The sequence below is a fragment of the Saimiri boliviensis genome, chromosome 15 (assembly GCF_048565385.1).
Source record: "Saimiri boliviensis isolate mSaiBol1 chromosome 15, mSaiBol1.pri, whole genome shotgun sequence".
Classification (NCBI taxonomy): domain Eukaryota; kingdom Metazoa; phylum Chordata; class Mammalia; order Primates; family Cebidae; genus Saimiri; species Saimiri boliviensis.
In genome coordinates this window covers 91,539,784-91,562,754 of record NC_133463.1, presented here as the reverse complement: position 1 = coordinate 91,562,754, position 22,971 = coordinate 91,539,784, and the positions used below count along the sequence as shown (strand labels likewise).

Here is a 22,971-nt window from a genome sequence, read left to right as displayed (position 1 = left end):
TGAAGCCAGAGCCCACGCCCCTGCTGAGGACCCCTCCTCCGCCCGGCTGCCTGCCCGGCCACCCTCTTCTTTAGACTCTTGGACTGTGTCCGCCCCCACTTGCCCCAGCGCAGTCTTAGGGACTTTGAAGGATGTGTTTAGAACCTGATGTCATTTCTGACGTTGGAGCCCTGGGGCCTGGTGGGGGAAGGGGCAGCTGTGGAGGTGGCGCTGCCTCTTGAGGTGCCCCCCACTCTGCAAGGGCCCCTTGGCTGTGGGTGGGAGGGGCCGCTGAGCTGCTGAGTCAGAGGGGGCCGGCCCGGCGTCCTGGAGGAGGGCGGGCAGCCGGCAGTGCCGGCAGGGATTGCACAGAGCCCCAGGAGCCGCACAGCCGGAGTCTGCGCCCTTGAGCTCAGCGCCCCAGCCTGCCTCCCCTGCCGCTGGCCGCTGTCACTCCCTCCCGTAGTGCGGAAGCCTCGTGTCCTGCTCTCGGGGTGTCCTGCTCTCTGCCTTCGCCCCTGCGCCGCCCTCCCGGCTCCAGCAGCCATGGTGGCCGGCATGCTCATGCCACGGGACCAGCTGCGGGCCATCTATGAGGTGCTGTTCCGCGAGGGCGTGATGGTGGCCAAGAAGGACCGGCGGCCCCGCAGCCTGCACCCCCATGTGCCCGGCGTCACCAACCTGCAGGTCATGCGTGCCATGGCATCCCTGCGGGCACGGGGCCTGGTCCGCGAGACCTTTGCCTGGCGCCACTTTTACTGGTACCTCACCAATGAAGGCATTGCCCACCTCCGCCAACACCTGCACCTGCCGCCGGAGATCGTGCCCGCCTCTCTGCAACGTGTGCGCCGCCCCGTCGCCATGGTGATGCCCGCACGCCGCACCCCACAGGTGCAGGCTGTGCAGGGTCCCCTGAGCTCCCCACCCAAACGGGGGCCACTGCCTGCAGAGGAGCAGCGGGTCTACCGCCGGAAGGAGCCTGAGAACGTGTCACCTGAGACCCCTGTGGTGCCTGCCACCGCCCTGGGGACCCTGACCAGGCCCGGCCCGGAGCCTGCCCCTGCTCCAGCCACAGGTCAGCTGCACCCTGACCCCAGGTCATGAGGGGTGGAAAGTGGGGGTCTGGTTGTGGTTCCTTCGGAGCTGGGCCTGGGTCGTAGTGGTCAGCTGGCGTGTGGAGTGTCGCTGACACCAGCAGGTGGCCCCCGTGCCTGAGGGCGTGGGGTGCGCTTGCCTGTGGAGCCACGTGGCTCCTCCTCCTCGGCTGGGGACCTTGGGGTGTCTAGACCGAGGAGGAGCCTGTGGCTTCCCCAGGCACACCCTGGGGCACCCCGGCCTTCGCTCCAGCACTGCCCTTGCCTTCCCCGCTACGCCTCCTCCCGTCCCAGTGACCTGTCTGCCTGGAGGTCCCTTCGGCAGTGAGATGGGGTGTTTGAGAAGGTGCTGGCGCCGGTCGTGGGTGGTCATCCAGCACGTGGCCTGGCCGCCTCCCCTGCCGCGGTGCTTGATGGTCAGGCTTGCTGTTGCACAGAGCGCCTAGTGTGACCCGTAACAGTGCTCGGCCAGCTTGGGCTTGGTGGTGGCTGGGGACGGCCCTGGGCAGGATGGGGAGAAGCACTGGGTCCAGGCAGGAGGCTCCTCCGGCAGGGCAGGGGCCAGGCTGTGCTGTGGCACGTGCTGGCCTAACCCGGGGCCTAGATAAGCCCTTCCTGGTATGAACCAGGTCCCGCAGGGCAAGATAGGTCCCTCGTCCCAGAGGCTTCCAGAGACCTCTTGCTCTGTACCTTCTCTGTGACCTCCCCCTGTCCCCAAGCACCTGTGCCAGCAGGACCCAGGTGGGCAGATGTGTCTCCTGCAGCCTGAAGCTTACGCACACACTGGAGCACTCTGCCCCGTGCCGGCTCAGGAGGGCCCTGGCCCCCAGCAGAAGGCCGGCCTGGCCCCACCTCCCTCTCTGGGGCTGGCACTTGGGAAGCAGCTTGCTGTCTCCAGCTGAAGAAGGAGGCCTGGGGTGGGGCTCTTGGGGTGGGCAGGAGTTTGCCCGAGGTGTGGGGGAGGCCAGAGGAGGCCCAAGGTTGGGGCACAGCTGCCCTCGAGGGGTGCTAGGCAGAGCCCTGGTGCTGGTCAGGCTGGGGTGAGTTGGACTCGTTAGGGGCTTGCCTTGAGCCCGTTGGGGAGTGTCCATGAGGCTGTGGGGTGGAGGCTGGCCTCCCCCCCTGGCTCTCTCCCCAGCCTTGGGCAGGTCTTGTGGCCTCTCCACCTCCTCTCTAAATGGGCGACATGTCCCCCCAAGGAGGTGTGAGACAAAGACCGCTTGGCCAGGTGTGTAGTCCAGGCCCCAGCCCATGGGGCCTTTCTGCTGGCTTCTCCCCCTCCCCCATCACTGCTGCCCACCCACCTCCGGCCGTTTGGCAGCCCAGCCGCCCTGTGCTCAACTCCTGGGTGTGGTGACTGGGAGCTCTTCCCCTCCTTTCTTCTCCTTCCTTGTCCATGGCTGGGCTGGGCTGGCTTGGCGGGCAGCTGGCGGCAGGGCCAAGGGTGGGGGGGCTGGGTGTGGCCACAGCGGGCAGAGCGGAGGGCACCCCTCCCCGATGGAGGTGACTCAGTCCCCCCGAAGCCACAGCCACCAGCAGCAGCTCAGAGTTTCCAACAGGAAGCGAGCTGTAGCTCCGGGATGAGTCAGGGCCAGCAGGCTCAGACCCCTCTCCCCTCGACTTCACGGTCTGAGCTTGGGGACAGGAAGCTAGGAGAAGGACAGGGCTCAGATGTGGGGTGTGGCAGAGGGCAGGGCTTGGCCTCGGGCAGTGGCAGGGGTCATGATGGCCCCGCATACAGGCTGGAGCAGTTCTGAGGATACCTGAGACCACGGGCTTCTCTGAGTTTTAAAGTGACCAAGCAGTGAGCTGCCCTGCCCTGCCCTTCCCCACCGCACAGCCCCTCTGAAGTTGGGCAAAGGGCCACCTGTGCTGGTCCACAATGGCTCTGTCAGGTGGGCTGTCCCTCTCCATCCAGCCCTGGCTAGGGAGCACCAGCTATACCCCTGTGGTGAGGCCCCGCCCTCTCTGTGCCCTGGTGGTCTGCTTGTCCCTGCTAGTGGCATATCTGTGTGGGAAGCCATCTGTCCATATGCTCGTCTAGCCATGCACAGGCCAGGGCCATTCCCAGATGGAGCCCCTGCCCCAGGGGGGCCCAGTATTGTGACGTGAACTGGGTGAGGAGAGAGTGTTAGGGAGGTGGCTTCAGAAGCAATCAGGGAGGGCTCTCTCAGGAGGTGCCTGCCCTGCCAGGAGCAGCCCAGAGAGAGGGACAGAGGGAGGCTGGATGGCCAGAGGGAGAGGACTCATGGGAAGGCCCTGGGCCTGTGGCAGGGAGTTTTGGTTGCTTGGTGTGGTGGGAAGCTGTTGGAGCAGGTTTTTTTTTTTTTTTTTTTTTTTTTTTTTTTTTGAGCCGGAGTTTCGCTCTTGTTACCCAGGCTGGAGTGCAGTGGCGCGATCTTGGCTCACCGCAACCTCCGCCTCCTGGGTTCAGGCAATTCTCCTGCCTCAGCCTCCTGAGTAGCTGGGATTACAGGCACGCGCCACCATGCCCAGCTAATTTTTTGTATTTTTAGTAGAGACGGGGTTTCACTATGTTGACCAGGATGGTCTCGATCTCTTGACCTTGTGATCCACCCGCCTCGGCCTCCCAAAGTGCTGGGATTACAGGCTTGAGCCACCACGCCCGGCCTTGGAGCAGGTTTTATATGTGAGTTTCATTTACAGTTCAGTTTTTATTTTATTTTATTTATTTTTTTGAGATGGAGTCCTGCTCTGCTGCCCAGGCTGGAGTGCTATGGCGCAGCCTTGTCTCACTGCAACCTCCACCTCCCAGGTTCAAGCGATTCTCCTGCCTTGGCCTCCTGAGGAGCTGGGATTACAGGCATGTCCTACCATGTCTGACTCATTTTGTATTTTTTATTAGAGATAGGGTTTCTCCATGTTGTTAGGCTGGTCTCGAACTCTTGACCTCAGGTGATCCACCTGCCTTGGCCCCCCAGAGTGCTGGGATTACAGCTACAGTGCCCAGCCTTAATTTACATTTCAAATAGCGATGCTTTGCCTGGCTCAAAAGTCAGAAGGAACCCAGGATTGTGTGGAGGAGACGCCAGCTGAGCGCTGTCCACCCACAGCACCTAGAGCTGCTTCCCACAGGAATGAGCAGGGGCCGGCGGAGCCGTCACCACTTCCCCTCGCCATGGAGGGTGCACGCCTGTGCCTCCACCTCTCCACTTGACCCTCTGTAGCCCTGCGTCAAGGGGGGTCCTGGAGGTGGCCTGGCTGCCTTGCCCTTCTTCATAGCCGCATGCTGTCCTGGGTGGAGGCGGACTGTGGCCTGGCCAGCTCTCCGCAGGGATCACTGGCTTGGCTGTCACCTGTTTGTGGGATTTCTGTAGATCACAGGCAGGTTTCTAAGTGGAGTGATGGCGGGATTTGGTTTGTGCTTCATTGGTCCACAGGCAGCTGGGTGGAGGTGTGGAGAGGGGAGGCAGGAGGTGTCACAGTCGCCCCTGGACACGATGCCTGGGAGGACTCGGGTGGAGGAAAGGATCACCTTTGGGGCTGAGGAATGCGGGTCTCAGTGAGTGGGGCGGGGTGAACAGTTGGGGCTCTGCTCCCGCATGGCTCACAAATTGCCGCTGGGCACATGGATGGCTGGAATGTGGGTGGGAGGGTGGGTGGGGTAGCAGGGCTGGGCTAGTGGGGCCTGCAGCGGGAAGGGGAGGCTGCAGGGTGGGGTCTGCTGGGTGGGGCAGGCACAGTAGGGAAGACCCATGGGCTGGGGCCGGAGGGCTCTCTGGGATTGCAGGCAGGCCAGTCCCCTGCACCCCCAGGCGGGTCTGCTGGGCTGGTCTGACCCGTCAGTCTGCTGGGCTTCAGCTCCGTCAAATGACTAAGGGGTGGCTGTGAGGAGGAGCCGCTGTTCCCAGGGCACGGGTGGGCCTGGCCCTCCCTCCACTTCCCACCCCTTCCCTCCTTCCTGCCTGGCCTTCCTCCCTGCCGGCTCCCGGAGCAGCCTGGCCTGTGCAGCAGCCATGGACAGGTACAGCATGGAGGAGCTGATTCAGCTGGGCCAAGGTAGGGCAGGCAGAGCTGGAGGCTGTGGGAGGCAGAGGAGGGGGGCCGGGGCCCAAGGCCTCGGGCTGTGCAGGGCCACGAGGGGCCGGGGCTGCTCCTGGCAGACCTGTCTCTTCCCGTTGCCCACAGTTCTGAGACGCCAGAATCTGGGATGCTGGGATAGGCCCCCTCTCAGAGCTGCCCCAGGAGCGTGTATGGTGTGTCCTGGCCCACGGGCCCTGTCCTGGCTCAGTGGAGTGGTAGAGGAACTGCCCCCTGCCAGCCTGGGGCACTCCTGCCTCCAGGAGCTGGTTCTCACCCAGGCTGTTGAGTCACAGGCTCCTTGGAGACTTCCCTGGCTGGAGACGGGGAGTGGGCTGAACCGTCCGGCCTGCTGGCCCCTGCCCACTGGGGGCCAGATGCCGTCCTGGGCTCAGCTGGGAGTTGGGCCCTCTCTGGCGTGCCTTTGGGGCAGTGGGTGTCCCTGACCCTCAGGGCTGCCCGGGCCCGCCCAACCCCTGGCCGCCCAGAGCAGGCCCCTCAGCAGCACCTTTTGAAGTGTGGGGCTGGAGAGCAGAAGGCTGGGGTGGGCCCACTCCACCCGGCCCAGAGGGCCCCAGCCCTCTTGTCCTTGAGCTCCCCAGCATGGACCCGGGTGCCCTGCCCCTTGGCCGGGGCTAGGCTGGTTCACTGTGCCTTGCTGTGGGCTGAGATGACTACACTGGAGGCCACCTGGGCTCCGATGGCAGCATGCAAGATGGCGGGTGGCACCTCAGGCTCCTGGTCTGCATGACGCTTTCGTGGTACAGGACTTCATGGGGCTCGCTTAGGGTTCCATGTGGTGCCAGGAGCAGTGGAAGTGTCCATGTGCGTTCTGCTGGGCCTCAGGCGCACCCAGCAGACGAGGGTCCTGGGTGAGAGGAGTGGACCTGTGTGCCCCACGTCCTGTGTCCCCGCCACACTACAGGATGTGTATGCTGTGGGCCTGCCTGTGGCCGAACCCTCTGACACGGGCCTTCCACGGAGCAGGGCTTCGGGGCTCCTGGGTGGAGCCAGGCCCGGGAGGGGTGACCCCATCCAAGATCCCCCAGGACCCCAGGAGAGGCCTGAGCCTGGCGGCGCCCCCTGTGCTGTGGGGCGGGTACTTGCCTGGGTGGCCAGAGCCCTGATTTCGTGCTGCCTGGGTCCCAGGCCTGTGCGTGACCTTGGGGCAGCTGTCCCGGCCACCGGTGGGGCCAGGTGCTGCCTTGGGTGACCTGCGCAGGGCCCTCTGGGAGAACGGGTGGCCTTTCCAAGAACACCCCCCAGGTGGGCAGGGACTGCAGGGACGTGAGCCCACGCTCCCCACCCCCCACGCCCCGTTCCGTCAGAACCCCTGCGAGAGCTCAGGGACCGAGGCGTCAGGTGGCACTGCCCAGCCAGACCCGACTGCCGCAGGGCCTGGGCGCCCTCAAGCCGTGCGTCATGTTCTAAGTCTGGGTGGTGACCGACCGTCCTCTCGAGCCCTCCTTGGATATTTATATCCCCTGGGCCCCTGCCCACCGCTCCCCTCCCCCATGCGCTGCTGCTCCCAGCCGCACAGCCGTGCCCTCCTCCCACCCGACGCTGCCGCCGTGGCCTGTGCCTCCTCTGAGGGGCCCGTGACCTCCCACACCCCTGGCCCGCTCTGTCTGCCCCGTGGGCTTCTGCCACTGTCCCCGATGAAGATCGTGCCCGGTAGGTGGGCGGCCCTTGAAAGTCTTGTGAAAGCCTGGCCCCTGCTGGGGAGAGGAGCCAGAGGGCTGGGGCGCTGAGGCTGGAGGAGCTGTCTGTCCCTCCTCCTGCAGGCAGCCCCCTTCCTGCACCCTCACCCAGACCCCCTCAGCTCTATCTGCAGCCCCACTCGGTGGGGGGGGCGCTGGGGCTGGTGAGGAGGGGGAAGGTCTTTGAGTGCGGTGGGATCAGCTGCAGGCTTGGGTGGGGGGTGCTGGCATCCCTCTGTGGCTGGCAGCTGTCCCCAGAGGGCAGCCTTGGAGGCAGAGTGGGCTGCTCAGGCCCCTCTTCTGGCGGGGATAGCAAGGGGAGGCTGGGAGACAGGGTGTGTGCCAAGGCTGTGGGCAGTGCTGGGGGGCTGCGGCTGGCCCCTCCTCCCAGCGGGTGTGGCCGCGGGGATGCAGGGGTTAAGGCCTGCTAACCTTGAGCGGCAGTAGCTCAGCGCAGGGACAGCTGAGCCGGCGGTGGGGAGGCGCCCAGGGCCGGCCCGGTGGAGGGAGGGGGAGAGGAGGCGGGCGGGAGCTGTCTCCGGGCTGCGGCGGCTCGTGGGGCGGTCCCGCGGGCAGGGCAGGCTCTGGTCCCGGAGCTCCCCCTCACTCACCCTGCACGCAGGGAGGGGGCTGTGTAGCCTGAAGCAGCCGGTTTCTGGCGTGGGAAGGGCGGCCGTGGCCGCTCCGCCTGGTGGCCATGGAGCCCTCGGGCAGCCTGTTCCCCTCCCTGGTGGTGGTGGGCCACGTCGTCACCCTGGCCGCTGTGTGGCATTGGCGCAGGGGACGTCGATGGGCGCGGGATGAGCAAGGTAAGCCCCTGCCGGGGACTCCGGGCGAGGCGGAGGGTCCGCCTCCCTCCCGCCCCTTCATTCCCTGTGCCCTCCCCTTCCTGTCCCAGAGCTGTCAGTGAAAGCGGTGTTGGCCCCCCCGCCCCGCCCGCCAACCCACCCTGCAGTGTAGACCCTGAGCCTGCTGCAGTCCCAGCGCAGGGCGGGCTATGCGGCGGCCCTCAGCCTGCAGCCTGTGCCGGGCAGCTGGGTGGAAGGGGAGGCCAGGCAGGGCAGCAGCGTCCCCCTGGTGAAGGGAAGCCTGTGGCAGCCACTGTGGCAGGGACCGGTGAGGCAGGTGCCTGTTCCGGCCAGCACTGAGGTGGAGGTGGCTCCCCACCCACAGAGCGGGGGGCGGAGTCACACAGGTGAGGCAGGTGCCCTCATGCCCTCAGGCAGGGCCTGGACCGCCTCACAGGGGGCGGGGGCAGCCAGGCTGTGCCCTGCTTCCCTGCTCAAAGTCACCAGCTCCTGGGCTGTGGTCCCAGGTGGCAGCCGGGCCCAGCGCAGGATGGGGTGGGGCTGGAGTGAACAGAGCCTGGGGCGGGACCCTGGGGACTAGGCAGCAGTCTGGGCATCTGGCCAGAGGGACTGCCCCACCGGGGACCTGGCGGGCCGAGCCTGTCCTGCAGTGGGGAGGCTGCCCGGCTCAGCTCCTCCGCTGGATCCTCCATACTTGAGATGAGTCAAGATGGGGCTTCTAGGCGTGGTGCTGGGGACACCCCGAGCTGCCGGGATGAGACGGGCTGAGGGCTTCTTTCGCATCCATGTTTTTGGCTGCAGACCAGACACTGTCCCTCCCTCCCCACCTCAGCCCACGATTGCCCCTGTCCGCCACGGTCCTGGCTCATGGGATGCCCCTGCTCCCCGGTGGTGCCAGGCGGGGCTCAGCCCCTCGCTGCCGCCCCCAGCGTTGTCTCCCCACTGCCGGGCACCGTGCCCGGCCTTCTTCCCTGGGCCCCGCACCCCCGACCTGACATCCTGCCGAGAGCTCCCTCCCCGGCCGCCCCAGCTTCCCGGCCGGGCCAGTGGGTTGGGGCGCGGCTTCCTGGCTGCGCTGGGCGGGGCCGCGCGCCAGGGGCAGGTTCTTCGGGTCCGGGCCTCGCTCTGCGGCGGGCGGGCGGATCGCGGGGACGCGGAGAGCCGGGCTGGCGGCCTGACAGCGGGGGCTGGAAGCAGACGCGCGGCCGCGGTCCAGCTCGCCCCGCCGTCCGGGGCCGCACCAGGGCTCAGGCTGTGGCCGGCATGTGGGGGGCAGGGGGCGCCTTCGCCTCGCCGCGGCAGGTCTCGCTGGAGCGGCCGTGCTGGCTGGACAGCGGCTGCGAGCGGGCCCGCAGGGGCCACCTCTACCGGCAGCTGTGCTGCGTAGGTGGGTGCGGCGGCGTGGCCGGCGGCACCGAGGGGGCCACGTGCGCTCACCTGGGGGGGCTGGGTCTGCGGGCTGGGAGGGGGTGGTGTCTCGGCCAGGTGCAGCCCTGCCCCCCCAGCTCAGGAAACACCTGGGGAGGGAGGCGGGGTGACGCTCCCCTACCCCCATTTGTTTGTCTCTGGAGGAGGCGCTGGGGGCGGGGCTGGCTCGCCTCCAGCCTGGGCTTTGGCCTGGGTTTCCCGACGCCGGGACCGGGGAGGGAGGAGGTGCCGAGGGCGGGGCTCCAGGCCTTCTGTGGGCCTGCAGCCGTCCGGGGCCGGCGGGATTCCCTTCCCGGTGTTGGGGTTTCCGTCCTAGGGCCGTCTCCGCTGGCTGCGGGACCTCAGCCTTAGTGTCCACACCTGTAAAACGGGGGGGCGCTACTGCTCAGAGGGCCCCGGCAGTATCGCCGTGGCTGGCGGGCGAGGGTCGGCTGCCCTGGAGGGTACAGGTGTCAGGCAGGTGTGTAGACGCGCCCGAGCTGGGGGTGTTATATGTGCGTCCCCGTGGGAGAGCCAGCTGAGCTGCAGCCGCAGAGGGCGGGCGTGGCCTGGCTGGGTCGGGGGAGGTGGGTGTCTCTCGGCGTTAGGGTCGGAATAGGATGGACGGGCATCCACGGGAGCGGTCCAAGGGCAGGCAGGGCCGGGAGGGAGGGAGATGTGATGGCTGGGGAGGAGCTCAGAGCAGAGGCACCCAGAGGCAGGCAGTGGGAAGGGGAGCTCAAGCCAGGCTTGGGAGGTGGAGGCCCCTGATGGAGCCCCCAGCCCACCCTGCCCCAGCCCTTCTCCTCACCCAGCCTCACTGCTGCCCTGTCTCTGCCTCGAGTCCCCACCCTGCCCCAATCCTGGCCCTGGCCCTGCCCAGGGCGGCATCTTTGAGACTGTTAGTGGCAGGGAGAAGGCTGGAACAGGGGCCTGGCTGGGGTGGAGCCCACTCGAGTCCTGGACCCTGGCCCCGGCTCCTAGTTTCCAGCTGTCCTGGACTCCCGGTGCCCACCTTCCTGGCTGTTCCGGGATCACACGCCGTGTTCCTCAGCAGAGTGGCAGCCCCGTTCCCACAGGCAGGAGGCGCCAGGTCACTGCCGGGCCCCCAGAGCCTACACCCAGCAGGGTCTCACACGGTGCTTGGCCTCAGGATAGCTGCTGGGCCCGGTGCTTCTGAAGAGGCAGACAGTGTTTCCAGTGGCTCCGGGCCGGGGCGGGGTGGCAGATGTGTCAGGTGTGGCGTGCCCTTGGGCACACAACTGGAGGTGTGACCAGTGAGGGATCAGATTTGGATTTGGGAGCTTCTGGTGCCTCCTGAGGTTCTGGAGGCTGCTGAGTTGGACAGGCAGAGCAAGAGGGTTGCCCTGAATCTCATGCCACGCTCAGAGTCCAGGCGTGGAGACCAAGGGGTATCTTCACTGGGGACAGATGTAAGACGTGGCAGAGTCCTGGGGGCTGGCTGTGCCCCTTGGCTTGGGGTGGGGGCTTCCCCATGTCGGGGGGGCTTGGGCACCCCCCATTGTGGGGGTTCTGGTGCCCCCTCACGGCCTCAGGGTCAGTAGGAATGGGGTGGGGTGAGCTCTTCCCAGAACCGAGGCCCGAGTGCAGCTCCCAGCTGGACCGAATCAGCCTGATGTGGGGCTGGAACATTCTTGTGGTTGGGGCAGCACATTCCTTCCTATGGTGGTCGGGTGGGCTGGGCAGGCCCAGAAGCTGGCCAGAGGCAGCTCCGCCCCGGACCCCAGGGAGCCAGAGGCCCCAGCCAGCACAGGCCCTGTGCCCTTTGCCCTTTACAGCTGAGGCTGGGTCCCTCGAGCCCCACCCAGGTGCAAACAGCACCCCCCCACCCCTAGGGTCGCCAGGTCCTGCCCCAGGTGTGGCTTCCCTTCTGTGAGTCACTGGCCTGGGCCCCCTCCCCATCCCTGACTCATTGGCTGGGCCCGTCCTGGGGCTTCCCGCGGCTCCATCCCCCCACAAAGCCCGGCCCCCATGAGTCAGCCCTCAGCTACGCGCCTCTGGCTGAGGTGTGCTGCCAGTCTGCCTGTGCCAGGGTGGGCTCCTTAGGTGGGCAGTGCTCCAGGACGTGCCTGGGGGGCAGCTAGGGAGGGGCCAGGGTGGGACCCCAGTGGCCCTGGAGCAGGAGCCTGGCAGGCTCTGGGGCAGGGCGGGCACATGGAGTAGGGTGTGGTCCCGGCTTCCTTTCTTGCAGGTCTGTGAGGAGGTGCTGGGGTTGCCAGAGCAGGTGGGCAGCAGGCCCCCTCCCCTCGCCAGGTGTCTCGGCTTCCTGGGCAGAGGCTGAAGCGGGGCCTCCAGGGAGCTCTAAAGTGAGGCGTGGCCTTGGAGCCCCACCCAGGGGGAGCCCCTCCCTCTGTTGGGGGGTCCTTCCGGGTGGCCGTGGGGATGGCCTGCGTGCCTTTACTGTCCTGGCACCAGTTAGTGTGCAGCGAAGGGCCAGGTGCCCTGTGCCCCCAGGTCCCCCTAGGGGGCTGCAGTGGGCAGGATGGGTGAGGAAACTCCGGTTTCCTGTTTCTGGTGGGCCGAGGGCGTGCCCTGGGGGAGGGGCTCCGTGCTCCTTCCCGCCGGGACACTCCCGCGGTGTGGGGTGGGGCCCCGGGGCGGGCCGGCCTCTCGGGGAGAGCAGCAGGCAGGGAGTGGCCACACCGACTCCAGCTCCGAGCTGAGCCTGTGCCCAGCGCGCGTCTCGTGGGGCCGACAGCCTTCAGCTGCCCGTGTGCCACGGGGGGCTGCCCGGAGCGCTGTGCCTGAGGCCTAGGGGCCGGTGAGAAGGTGTGGGCAGCGCCATGTCTCAGTACCAGCTCAGTGTGCCCCAGCCTGAGGGCCTGGGCCGAAAGAGAACCAGCTCGGAGGACAACCTGTACCTGGCTGTGCTCAGGGCCTCCGAGGGCAAGAAAGGTAGCGGGGGGTTCCCCTCCGGCACCCCCGCCAGGCAGGGCGGGTCCCTGTAGGAGGAAGGCCACTTCCTGTGGCAGGAAGCCTTGGCACCGGGTAGAGGGCTGTCTTAGAGATGGGGGTCCGGGGCGAGCCATCTCCAGCCAACGTGGAGGAGGCCGAGCAGCTTCCCGCAAGGCTGGCGGGGGCCTCCAAGCGTCAGGTGGAGGGCGGTGAGGGCGTCTGTGCTCTGGGGAGGGCCCTGGCCCTGGCCCTGCCACGCCTACTTGGGTCTCAGTCTGTGGGGGGCGGGGGGAGTGCAGGACGGGACTTGTGTGTGCCGTGGGCTCAGGGTGTGGTCCGGACCCTCCTGTCTCCTCTGGGGCACAGTTGCAGGGGGGTGGCTGCACCTGGCTGTGCCTGACCCCCGCCTAGACTGAGACTGCTGGGCCCCGGGCATCTGGGTCTCTGCTGTCCTGGCTGGGCTGTGGTGAGGGTGCCTGGGGCTCAGTGTGTGATCTGAGGGGGGCTTTGGGGCTCCCCTGAGGTGGGACCCGGCCAGCCGGGCCGCTGCGTCTGCACGTGGTCACCCGTGGGCTCCCGGGGCTTCTCCCCGGCCCCAGGTCAGCTGCTCTTGTCTCCCCCAGATGAGCGGGATCGTGTACAGAAGAAAACCTTCACCAAGTGGGTCAACAAGCACCTCATCAAGGTTGGTGGCACATGCTGGTGTGTGTCACGGGGGCTGAGGCTGCGGGTGGCATGGAGGGAGGGTGGCCCCGCCGCCTAGGGCTGTCCTAACGCTGCCTGCACTCACCTCTCATCTCTGAACCCTGTTATTTTCTGTCTTCTTTCTGCGCACGCCTGCTCCTGTCTCTCTCTTCCTCTTCCTCTGGTCTCCCCTTGCAGCACTGGAGGGCAGAGGTAGGTGCCTCCGAGGGGCAGGGGCGTGCTCTGTGGGCTCCTGGGGGACCCGGCTCCCGCCGCCCTCCCTCTGCGACCGGCACCCACTCTGCGGGTCGGCCCCCCCAGGGCCTGTTGGTGGCTCACCCCAGCCGCTGCTGTCCCCACAGGCACAGAGGCACATCAGTGACCTGTATGAAGACCTTCGCGATGGCCACAATCTCATCTCCCTGCTGGAGGTCCTCTCGGGGGACAGCCTGGTACGTGCGTCGCTGCCCCGTCCGGGCCCTGCCTGCCCCCACCTGGACACCCCTGTCTGCCTTCCCTCCTTGGGGCCTCTCTGGCCACCCTCAGGAGTCAGGCCATCCCTCCTGACTTCTCTCTGGGGCAGCCTGGCCTCGTCCCCGGCAGCGCCTCCGGCCCAGGCTGCCGGGCAGCACAGCCGAGGGCCCGGCCTAAGAGTGGCCGCAACCCCCGTACCTCGGCTGCTCTGGGCCTCGCTGCCCTCCGCTTTGGGTCCCTGACACAGTAACCTCATGCTCTGCTCTGCTTTGGTTTCTCTGCTGCTTGGACTCTGAACCTTGACCTCTGCCCTTTACCCTTTGCCCTGCCCTGGCTGGGCAGCCGAGGGAGCGGGACGTAACCAGGAGCTCACGCCTGGTGAGTGGCTGTGACTGCCGGCCGCAGCGGCACGGGAGCTCCCCAAGACCGTGGAGCCCAGCTCCCTGGGGGCTGGAGGCCCATCGGCCGACCCCTGCCAGGCTCTTGGGCGGGCAGGTGGTTGGGTGTCAAGCTGCCTGCCCACCGTGCTGCCCAGAGCTGGCCTGGGACCCACCAGCAGCTGCTGAGGCTGCCGCTGCTGGGCAGGAGGACCCCCCTTCGGTGCCACTGCCCTCCACACCAGGCTTCCTGGCTATTGTCTCCTCCCGCCCCTCCCTTCCTTCCCTCAGCCTGGATCGCTGGACTTCCCGAGCCCCTGCTGGGCCTGGCGTGGCCCCTGGGCCCGTGGCCTCCCTTTCCCTGCAGGGGAGGGTGAACCTGGGATGAGGGGGGCTATTGCCCCCTGGGGAAGACCCTTGGCTTAGTCGCTGTGGTGCTTTGGGGTGCTGAGGGTAGAGCCTGGGAGCTCCAGCTCCACTGTGGGTGCTGACTGTGCCTCCCGACAGCCCCGGGAGAAGGGGAGGATGCGTTTCCACAAGCTGCAGAACGTCCAGATTGCCCTGGATTATCTCCGGCACCGCCAGGTAAGGCTGCCTCCCTGGCCCTGGGCCCCACCCAGACCCCTCACCAAGCCAGCCCTGCCCCGTGGGCCGTGACCGAGAGCCCCTCGCTCACAGGTGAAGCTGGTGAACATCAGGAACGATGATATTGCCGACGGCAACCCCAAGCTGACCCTCGGCCTCATCTGGACAATCATCCTGCACTTCCAGGTAGAACAGCTGCCCCCAGGCTCCCGCCTGCAGGAGTTTCTAGGGTAGCCTGGGCTCCTTGGTGGCAGGCGGATCCACTTTCTGGCTGGGGTGTGGCCCAGGAGCTGGCTGGCACCGTAGGTATGGTGGCACCTGGGTGCCTTCCTGCCAGCTGCAGCCCCGGATGGATCTATGGCCTAAGGGCAAAGGTCTCTCACTGAGGCCGCCTATCCTTGCCCTCTGGCCCTGCTGGGCAGGGCCTGGAGCCTCCCTGTTGAGGAATGCAGCCCAGTGCCTGCCCTGGGGAGGCTTCTGCAGCAGCACAGGCTGCACGGGCTGACTCACCCGCTGCTTGTCCTGGCCTCACAGGAAACCGCAAATCTGAGAGCTGGGCAGGCAGAGCCTGGTGCTGGCATGGCAGCTGAGTCACACAGGCTGGCAGGACGACAGGCACCTAGGGGTGGGCGGGCAGAGCCAGGCTGCCAGAGGCCCCACCCGCCAGCCTGCAACCAGTGATGGAGCTTGAACCCCAGCCTTTTCCAGACCCAGGAGTTCTGGGCCAGCTTTGGGGGTGCACGGTTGGTCCTCTTGGGCCTACTGTCCTTCCACTCTGGTCCATGCCAGCCCTGGAGGTGCAGGGTGCAGCCTAGCCCTCTCCAGCTATCGGAGCGGGCACCTGCTGTGTGGTGGCAGCTGCCCCTGGCTGGAGTGGTTGGACTTGTGACCCCGAGGCATGGCCGGTCCCAGCAGCTTCCCAACAGTGAAGGGCCCTGGAGCCCCGTGCTGCTTTGGCTGGCTTGGCGGCCCCGAACACTCACCCTGGGTGCTGAGCTGCCCCTGCCCTCAAGCACATGGTTGTGGGCACAGGGCAGGCCTGGCAACTGTGGCTGAGCTGTGGCCTCCTGTCCTCTGTGGGGGTAGATCTCAGACATCCAGGTGAGCGGGCAGTCAGAGGACATGACCGCCAAGGAGAAGCTGCTGCTGTGGTCACAGCGCATGGTGGAGGGGTACCAGGGCCTGCGCTGTGACAACTTCACCTCCAGCTGGAGAGACGGCCGCCTCTTCAACGCCATCATCCACCGGCACAAGTACATGGCCCTGGGGGGAGGGGGCTGGAGGTTGGGGGCACCTCCACAGTGCCTCTGCTAGACAACTTCAGACACGTTGGGGCAGGGAGCGGGGCACGAGGAACAGGGTGAGTGCCAGCGGGCCGCCTTGGGTTGCTGGAGTTCGACAGGGCCCAGCCCCACCCTGGTGTCCTTCAGAAGCACCACGGCTTTCTCGAGGCTGGAGGGCCTGTGGGCTGCTGGTCCTCACAGCCAGGAGTGTGTGCCCACTGTGGACGCCTCTGGAGGGGCCTGGTGGGCAGGGTGGCTACAGGGAGCCCCAGCTGCCCGGCACCCTCTGCTCTGCGTAGCCCTGTACCGTGCCCCTGGGCTCCTGGGTGTGGGGGTGGCAGGGTGATTTTAGCTCTGCCCATGTGGCACGCACCTCTTGAGGTGAGTGTGGGAGGTCCATGGTTGCTGGGATGTGTGAGGAGCTGGCTGGCCTTGTCTGGCCCACCTGACCAGCCACCTGATCGTCCCAGGCCCATGCTGATCGACATGAACAAAGTGTACCGGCAGACCAACCTGGAAAACCTGGACCAGGCCTTCTCTGTGGCGGAGCGGGACCTGGGAGTGACGCGGCTCCTGGACCCTGAGGGTACGTCTGCGCGGCCCCCTCCTCGCCCCTCCCCCTGCCCGCCCACCCCAGAGCCCCCCACTGAGCTGCCCCTCCCTGCAGACGTGGACGTCCCTCAGCCCGACGAGAAGTCCATCATCACCTACGTCTCGTCCCTGTACGACGCCATGCCCCGCGTGCCGGACGCGCAGGATGGGGTGAGGGCCAACGTGAGTGGGGGGCCCTGAGGGTGGGGGGCGTGGGCCTGGGTGCCCCACTGGCCCCTGACAGCCGCCGCCCCCACCCGCAGGAGCTGCAGCTGCGCTGGCAGGAGTACCGGGAGCTGGTGCTGCTGCTGCTGCAGTGGATGCGGCGCCATACGGCCGCCTTCGAGGAGCGAAGATTCCCTTCCAGCTTTGAGGAGATCGAGGTGGGCCCGGCGCGCGGGGAGGGGCGGAGCCCACCCCGCGGCCGGCCGTGGTTGCTGACACCCTTGCTCCCCGCAGATATTGTGGTGTCAGTTCTTGAAGTTTAAGGAGATGGAGCTCCCAGCCAAGGAGGCCGACAAGAACCGGTCCAAGGGCATCTACCAGTCCCTGGAGGTGAGTGGGACCCGGGAGGGGTGGGTGGTGTCTTGGAACCCCAGGCCTGAAACCTGGGCCTGCCTCTGGGACCAGGGCTGTCCCAGGTCTGGTGGGCTGAGGCCTGAGAGCCCAGCCCCCTGTCCCCTGCATGTCGGGCCTGAGCTTGGCCCTGTCCACAGGGAGCGGTGCAAGCAGGCCAGCTCAAGGTGCCCCCTGGCTACCACCCGCTGGACGTGGAGAAGGAGTGGGGCAAGCTGCACGTGGCCATCCTGGAGCGGGAGAAGCAGCTCCGGAGCGAGTTTGAGAGGTGGGTGGGGCCCGTGGTGGCAGGGGAACCACCCGAGGGTGAGTCACTGCCTGGGGAGGAAATCCCCACCCCCCCGCCCCCCCGCCCGTCCCCGGTGGGGGAACCCGAGCTCTCACTCGCCTCGGGACAGTGGGCCACAGGCTGGGAGGCCAGAGCAGGAGGCGAGCTGCAGCCTGTGGCCAGGGCTGTGCCAGACCCGGCTGACGAGGCTCCTGCCCCGTGCTTGTCCCGAAGGCTGGAGAGTCTTCAGCGCATCGTCAGCAAGCTGCAGATGGAGGCGGGGCTGTGTGAGGAGCAGCTCAACCAGGCCGACGCCCTGCTGCAGTCGGTGAGGGCGGGGGCAGGCCAAGGGAGGGAGGGCGGAGGAGCCTGGCCCGCCCTGCAGCCAGAAAGCCAGGAGGGGGCTGTCCCCTGGGCTCCCGGGGCAGGAGCCGGGCGGGGCCTGTGGTGGGGAATCCAGGCCTGAGCTCCTCCCTCCTGGTGTGCCTCCAACTCTCCCTGCCTGCTTTGGGCAGAGTTGGTTTCTGGCCACTGGGCAGGACCCAGAGTGGCTGCCTTGCCCCCTGCCAGGCCCCCTCCCCCACAGCGGTTTACTGTAGAGGAGTGGTGGGGAGAGGACCCGGCCCAGGAGGATGGAGTCCCCACAGTGTTACAGGAAGAGTTAATTACCTGGGGTGGGTGATGAAGGATGATGCCTGGGACCCCAAGGACACAGGTCACGGGGGTCTCGGTTCACGGACTGGGCAGAAACACTCCGGAGTTGGTCCCAATCCCACGGAAGGCCGGCGGGAGGATGTGTGAGGTGGCGGCGGCGGGAGGGGGCGGGGGGTAAGGGCAGTGGTCCCCTGAGTCTGGGGAAGCAGGTGAGGGTGGCCGCCTTGGCCAGGGCCCCTGTGAGGTCAGAGGGGTCAGCTGGGCTCCAAGTCACCGGCAACGGCCTCGCAGGATGTCCGGCTGCTGGCGGCAGGCAAGGTGCCACAGCGGGCGGGGGAGGTGGAGCGGGACCTGGACAAGGCGGACGGCATGATCCGGCTGCTGTTCAACGACGTGCAGACCCTCAAGGATGGACGGCACCCGCAGGGCGAGCAGATGTACCGCAGGTGGGGCCCGCCCCACGACCCCCATCCCGCCCCTCCTGCCCCCCGCCCCCGCCTCCCCGCCCCCTTCCCCGGCGCCCGGGCCCCAGGCCTGCCGACGCCTACCCGAGTCCTCTGCTGACCCAGGGTGTACCGTCTGCACGAGCGCCTGGTGGCCATCCGCACCGAGTACAACCTCCGGCTGAAGGCAGGCGTGGCGGCCCCTGCGGCCCAGGTGACCCAGGTGACTCTGCAGAGCGGGCAGAGGCGCCCGGAGCCGGAGGACTCCACCCTGCGCTACCTGCAGGACCTGCTGGCCTGGGTGGAAGAGAACCAGCACCGTGTGGACACTGCGGAGTGGGGCGTGGACCTGCCCAGCGTGGAGGCGCAGCTGGGCAGCCACCGAGGCCTGCACCAGTCCATCGAAGAGTTCCGGGCCAAGATCGAGCGGGCACGGAGTGACGAGGTCAGTGGCACTGTGCGATGACAGCGGGGGTGGGCCGGGCGCAGACACCGCAGGCCTCACCTGTCTCATCTGGTGCAGGGCCAGCTCTCCCCCGCCACTCGGGGCGCCTACCGTGACTGCCTGGGTCGCCTGGATCTGCAGTATGCCAAGCTGCTGGTGAGTGGGGCAGGACCGGCTGGGGGAGGTGGGTAGGCCATGGCCTGCTGACATGCACCCTCCCACCCACAGAACTCCTCCAAGGGCCGCCTCAGGTCCCTGGAGAGCCTGCATAGCTTCGTGGCAGCGGCCACGAAGGAGCTGATGTGGTTGAACGAGAAGGAGGAGGAGGAGGTGGGCTTCGACTGGAGTGACCGCAACACCAACATGACCGCCAAGAAGGAGAGCTACTCGGTGAGGGTGGCTTGGCGCCCCTGAACCCGCAGACCCTCCCCACCTGTGCCCTGGCTATCCTCCATGGCAGAGACCAGCAGAGCCCTGGGTCCGGTTTGCTGGGTGCTTGGCAGAGTCAGGTGTGGCCCGCCGGCCCTGAGACCCTTTGCCCTGGTGCCAGGCCCTGATGCGGGAGCTGGAGCTGAAGGAGAAGAAGATCAAGGAGCTCCAGAGTGCCGGGGACCGGCTGCTTCGCGAGGACCACCCGGCCCGGCCCACGGTGGAGGTGGGCCACGGGGGCCCGCGGTGCTCCCTGGGTAGGGGTGGGGTCGTGGGGGGCCGCGGGACAGGGCGTGGTGGGGCCTGACGAGGGCCTGGGGTCCTGCAGTCTTTCCAGGCGGCCCTGCAGACGCAGTGGAGCTGGATGCTACAGCTGTGCTGCTGCATCGAGGCACACCTGAAGGAGAACGCGGCCTACTTCCAGGTGCGAATCGGAGCGTTCCTGCCCGCTGTGGCCCGGGGCCGCCTGGGAGCTCCTGGACCCCCCCGGTAGAGGTGCAGCCTGACCAGGAGTCCCTTTGTCCGCAGACGTGGCCAGCGGCTGCCTGCAGCCCACCTGGGGCCTTGGACGGGGTGCTCCCAGGCCTCCGGGGGGCCTCGCCACGCCTTCCTCTGCGCCCCCCTCCTGGGCCTGCCCTGGGGCATATGTGGGCTGAGGCTCTGGTCCCTGGCAGCCCGGCATGACTCCGTCCCGTTGCCCCAGTTCTTCTCAGACGTGCGGGAGGCCGAGGAGCAGCTGCAGAAGCTGCAGGAGACGCTGCGCAGGAAGTACAGCTGTGACCGCTCCGTCACCGTCACTCGGCTGGAGGACCTGCTGCAGGACGCCCAGGTGCGGGGCGGGCTGTGGGGCTCGTCCGGAGAGGCTGGCCTGCAGTCTGGGGGGAGGGCACCCTGTCTGTGTTGGGAAGGAGCGAGGGCACGTGGAAGGAACGTGGGTACTCTGGAGACTGGGCGGGGGGGCAACTGAGGGGCCAGCGGGGTTGGGAGGTGCCACGGCGGGTGTGGAGGTCAGCGAGAGGGGATGAGGCAGGGTGTGGGGAGCCCAGAGGCAGCCGGTCCGAGCTGGGGCCACCCCCACCCTCACGGCCACAGAGGGAGTAGAAGTCTCAAGTCAGCCCCTGTCACTAGTCTGTGTGCTGTAGAAGGGGGACCAGCAGTTTGACCTGAGACCTGGAGTGGGCAGAGGGGGGCTGGGCTTTGTGCTCTGCGAGCAGGGCCAGGGTCACCCAGGAGGGCGGGTGCACAGTGGGGCGTGACAGGGAAGAGGGACTGGAGGCTGGAATGGCCTTTTGAGGTCAGCAGGGCTGGGGCCTGGGAGAGTGCCTGGCCCCCGCAGAGGGGTGGGGTGTTGGGGGAGGAAGCCGTGATCTTCTGCAGCCCGCAGGGCAGGGACGAGGGGCGAGGACATTGTAGGCGTCACAGCATAGCTGGCAGGCCGTGGCGGGCGATCTGGGGTGAGAGGAGGGTAGTGTCGGTGTTGGGAAAGAGCGAGGGCACGTGGGTCCCACCCACACCACCTGCCTCCTGCCTCCAAGGGCTGCTACTCTGGGAGCATCAGGAGGGTCCCACAGACCTGGTCCCGGGGGCTAGGGGTCCTGGGGCAGGCCTTTGGGTCTCTGTGGCCCTCGTCTGGATGCTACCCTCCCCACAGGACGAGAAGGAACAGCTGAATGAATACAAGGGGCACCTCTCAGGCCTAGCCAAGCGGGCCAAGGCCATCGTGCAGCTGAAGCCCCGCCACCCAGCTTACCCTGTGCGGGGCCGCGTGCCCCTGCTGGCCGTGTGCGACTATAAGCAGGTGGAGGTGAGGGTGGGCCTGGGCTCCACCGGGGGCGGGGGGTGCCAAGCAGGGCATGGTGTGGCCATGTCTTCACCGACTCTGCCCGTCCCAGGTGACCGTGCACAAGGGTGATGAGTGCCAGCTGGTGGGCCCTGCACAGCCATCCCACTGGAAGGTGCTCAGCAGCTCCGGCAGTGAGGCCGCCGTGCCCTCTGTGTGCTTCCTGGTGCCCCCGCCCAACCAGGAGGCTCAGGAGGCTGTCACCAGGTAGGCAGCGGGGGCTCAGCAGCTGGGGGGGGGCAGTGGGTGGGGCACGGGCGAAGCTGACTGTGGCCCTGACCCATCAGGCTGGAGGCCCAGCACCAGGCCCTGGTCGCGCTGTGGCACCAGCTGCATGTGGACATGAAGAGCCTTCTGGCCTGGCAGAGCCTTCGCCGTGACGTGCAGCTCATCCGCTCCTGGTCCCTGGCCACGGTACGCCTGCCCCCGGCCAGGGACTCTCTGGGCGGGAGGAGGGGAGGGGTGTTCTGCAGGGTGCTCAGCCCCTCCTGTTTCCCCCAGTTCCGCACCCTGAAGCCAGAGGAGCAGCGCCAAGCCCTGCACAGCCTGGAGCTGCATTACCAGGCCTTCCTGCGGGACAGCCAGGACGCGGGCGGCTTCGGGCCTGAGGACCGGCTGATGGCCGAGCGCGAGTACGGCTCCTGCAGCCACCACTACCAGCAGCTGCTGCAGAGCCTGGAGCAGGGTAGGGGGCGGCAGGGCTGGGTGGCCGGGCGGGCACGCGGCGGGCAGTGGAGTGACCCGGACGTGTTCCCTAGGCGCACAGGAGGAATCTCGCTGCCAGCGCTGCATCCTCGGAGCTCAAAGACATCCGGCTGCAGCTGGAGGCCTGCGAGACACGCACCGTGCACCGCCTGCGGCTGCCGCTGGACAAGGAGCCGGCCCGGGAGTGCGCCCAGCGAATTGCGGAGCAGCAGGCAGGCGCCTCCCCACCCCGCCCCTCCTCCCCACCCGCCCCTCCTCCCCACGCGCCCCTCCTCCCCACCCGCCCCTCCTCCCCACGCGCCCCTCCTCCCCACGCGCCCCTCCTCCCCACCCGCCCCTCCTCCCCACCCGCCCCTCCTCCCCACGCGCCCCTCCTCCCCACGCGCCCCTCCTCCCCACCTCGCCCCTCCTCCCCACGCACCCCTCCTCCCCACGCACCCCTCCTCCCCACCTCGCCCCTCCTCCCCACCTCGCCCCTCCTCCCCACGCGCCCCTCCTCCCCACGCGCCCCTCCTCCCCACCCGCCCCTCCTCCCACGCGCCCCTCCTCCCCACCCGCCCCTCCTCCCCACGCGCCCCTCCTCCCCACGCGCCCCTCCTCCCCACCTCGCCCCTCCTCCCCACGCGCCCCTCCTCCCCACGCGCCCCTCCTCCCCACCCGCCCCTCCTCCCCACGCGCCCCTCCTCCCCACGCGCCCCTCCTCCCCACCCGCCCCTCCTCCCCACGCGCCCCTCCTCCCCACCCGCCCTCCTCCCCACGCACCCCTCCTCCCCACCTCGCCCCTCCTCCCCACGCGCCCCTCCTCCCCCACGCACCCCTCCTCCCCACCCCGCCCCTCCTCCCCACCTCCCCTCCCTCGGCCCTCTGGGGTGCTGTGTGCTGCGCCTGCCCAGTGGTGAGCGCGTTCCCACTCCCTGTCTCTGCAGAAGGCGCAGGCAGAGGTGGAGGGATTGGGCAAGGGGGTCGCCCGGCTCTCCGCTGAGGCCGAGAAGGTCCTGGCCCTGCCAGAACCATCGCCCGCGGCCCCCACGCTGCGCTCGGAGCTGGAGCTGACGCTGGGCAAGCTGGAGCACGTCCGCAGCCTGTCTGCCATCTACCTGGAGAAGTGAGTGCGCCTGGCCACAGGCGAGGGGCTGGGGTGGGCCGGGGGTGCCAGGGTGGGCGAGGGCTGTGACCTCGAGGGAGGGTGCAGGAGGGGACGAGGGCGGTGAGTTGGGGGCTGTTCGGAGACGTGGCCAGGAAGTGGGAGGCTCAGGCCCGGGTGGTGGCTGCAGAGGTGGTGAGAAGAGTTCAGGTCTGAACACACTTCAACAGTGGCGGCCGGGGGACTTTCTGGTGATTAGATTCGGGTGTGGGGAAGAGAGGAGCGGAGGTGCACAGGGGCTGCTAAGTGCAGTGGCGAGGCTGTGGATCCACTTTCAGTGGCACAGGAAGAAATCCCGCACTTGCCTCTCATCAGTCCTGTCCTGGCCTGCACTGAAGGGCCTCTGCATTCACTTCCACTGTGTTACGTCATAGTCTTTGTCTCCTCCTGTGTTGCAAACCCCATGTCCACACCCTGTCCCTCCCTCACAAATACCAACACCGTGATGGGGCCATTTCCACCCCGGTGTCCCCTTCACCCAGTCTTGGGCTGCAAGGGCTGAGAACGACGCTTCCAGGCCCTGTGGG

General features: G+C 67.7%; 1 protein-coding gene across 1 annotated transcript in view; it reads left to right on the top strand.

Moving 5' to 3' along the window:
- Positions 1 to 336: 336 nt before the first annotated feature.
- The window catches only part of PLEC (plectin), a 35,801-nt gene continuing 13,166 nt past the window's right edge, over positions 337 to 22,971 (top strand). The window contains 26 exon segments of the mRNA XM_039464355.2: positions 337 to 1,054; positions 12,570 to 12,631; positions 12,993 to 13,082; positions 13,989 to 14,066; positions 14,160 to 14,252; positions 15,153 to 15,319; positions 15,820 to 15,935; positions 16,017 to 16,123; positions 16,204 to 16,323; positions 16,400 to 16,495; positions 16,657 to 16,784; positions 17,019 to 17,112; positions 17,730 to 17,884; positions 18,008 to 18,326; positions 18,405 to 18,482; positions 18,555 to 18,716; positions 18,877 to 18,981; positions 19,084 to 19,179; positions 19,459 to 19,584; positions 20,407 to 20,559; positions 20,648 to 20,802; positions 20,883 to 21,009; positions 21,097 to 21,280; positions 21,354 to 21,388; positions 21,390 to 21,512; positions 22,227 to 22,405. Of these exon segments, the coding sequence (XP_039320289.2) occupies positions 526 to 1,054; positions 12,570 to 12,631; positions 12,993 to 13,082; positions 13,989 to 14,066; positions 14,160 to 14,252; positions 15,153 to 15,319; positions 15,820 to 15,935; positions 16,017 to 16,123; positions 16,204 to 16,323; positions 16,400 to 16,495; positions 16,657 to 16,784; positions 17,019 to 17,112; positions 17,730 to 17,884; positions 18,008 to 18,326; positions 18,405 to 18,482; positions 18,555 to 18,716; positions 18,877 to 18,981; positions 19,084 to 19,179; positions 19,459 to 19,584; positions 20,407 to 20,559; positions 20,648 to 20,802; positions 20,883 to 21,009; positions 21,097 to 21,280; positions 21,354 to 21,388; positions 21,390 to 21,512; positions 22,227 to 22,405 (3,677 nt within the window). The 5' untranslated portion in view covers positions 337 to 525.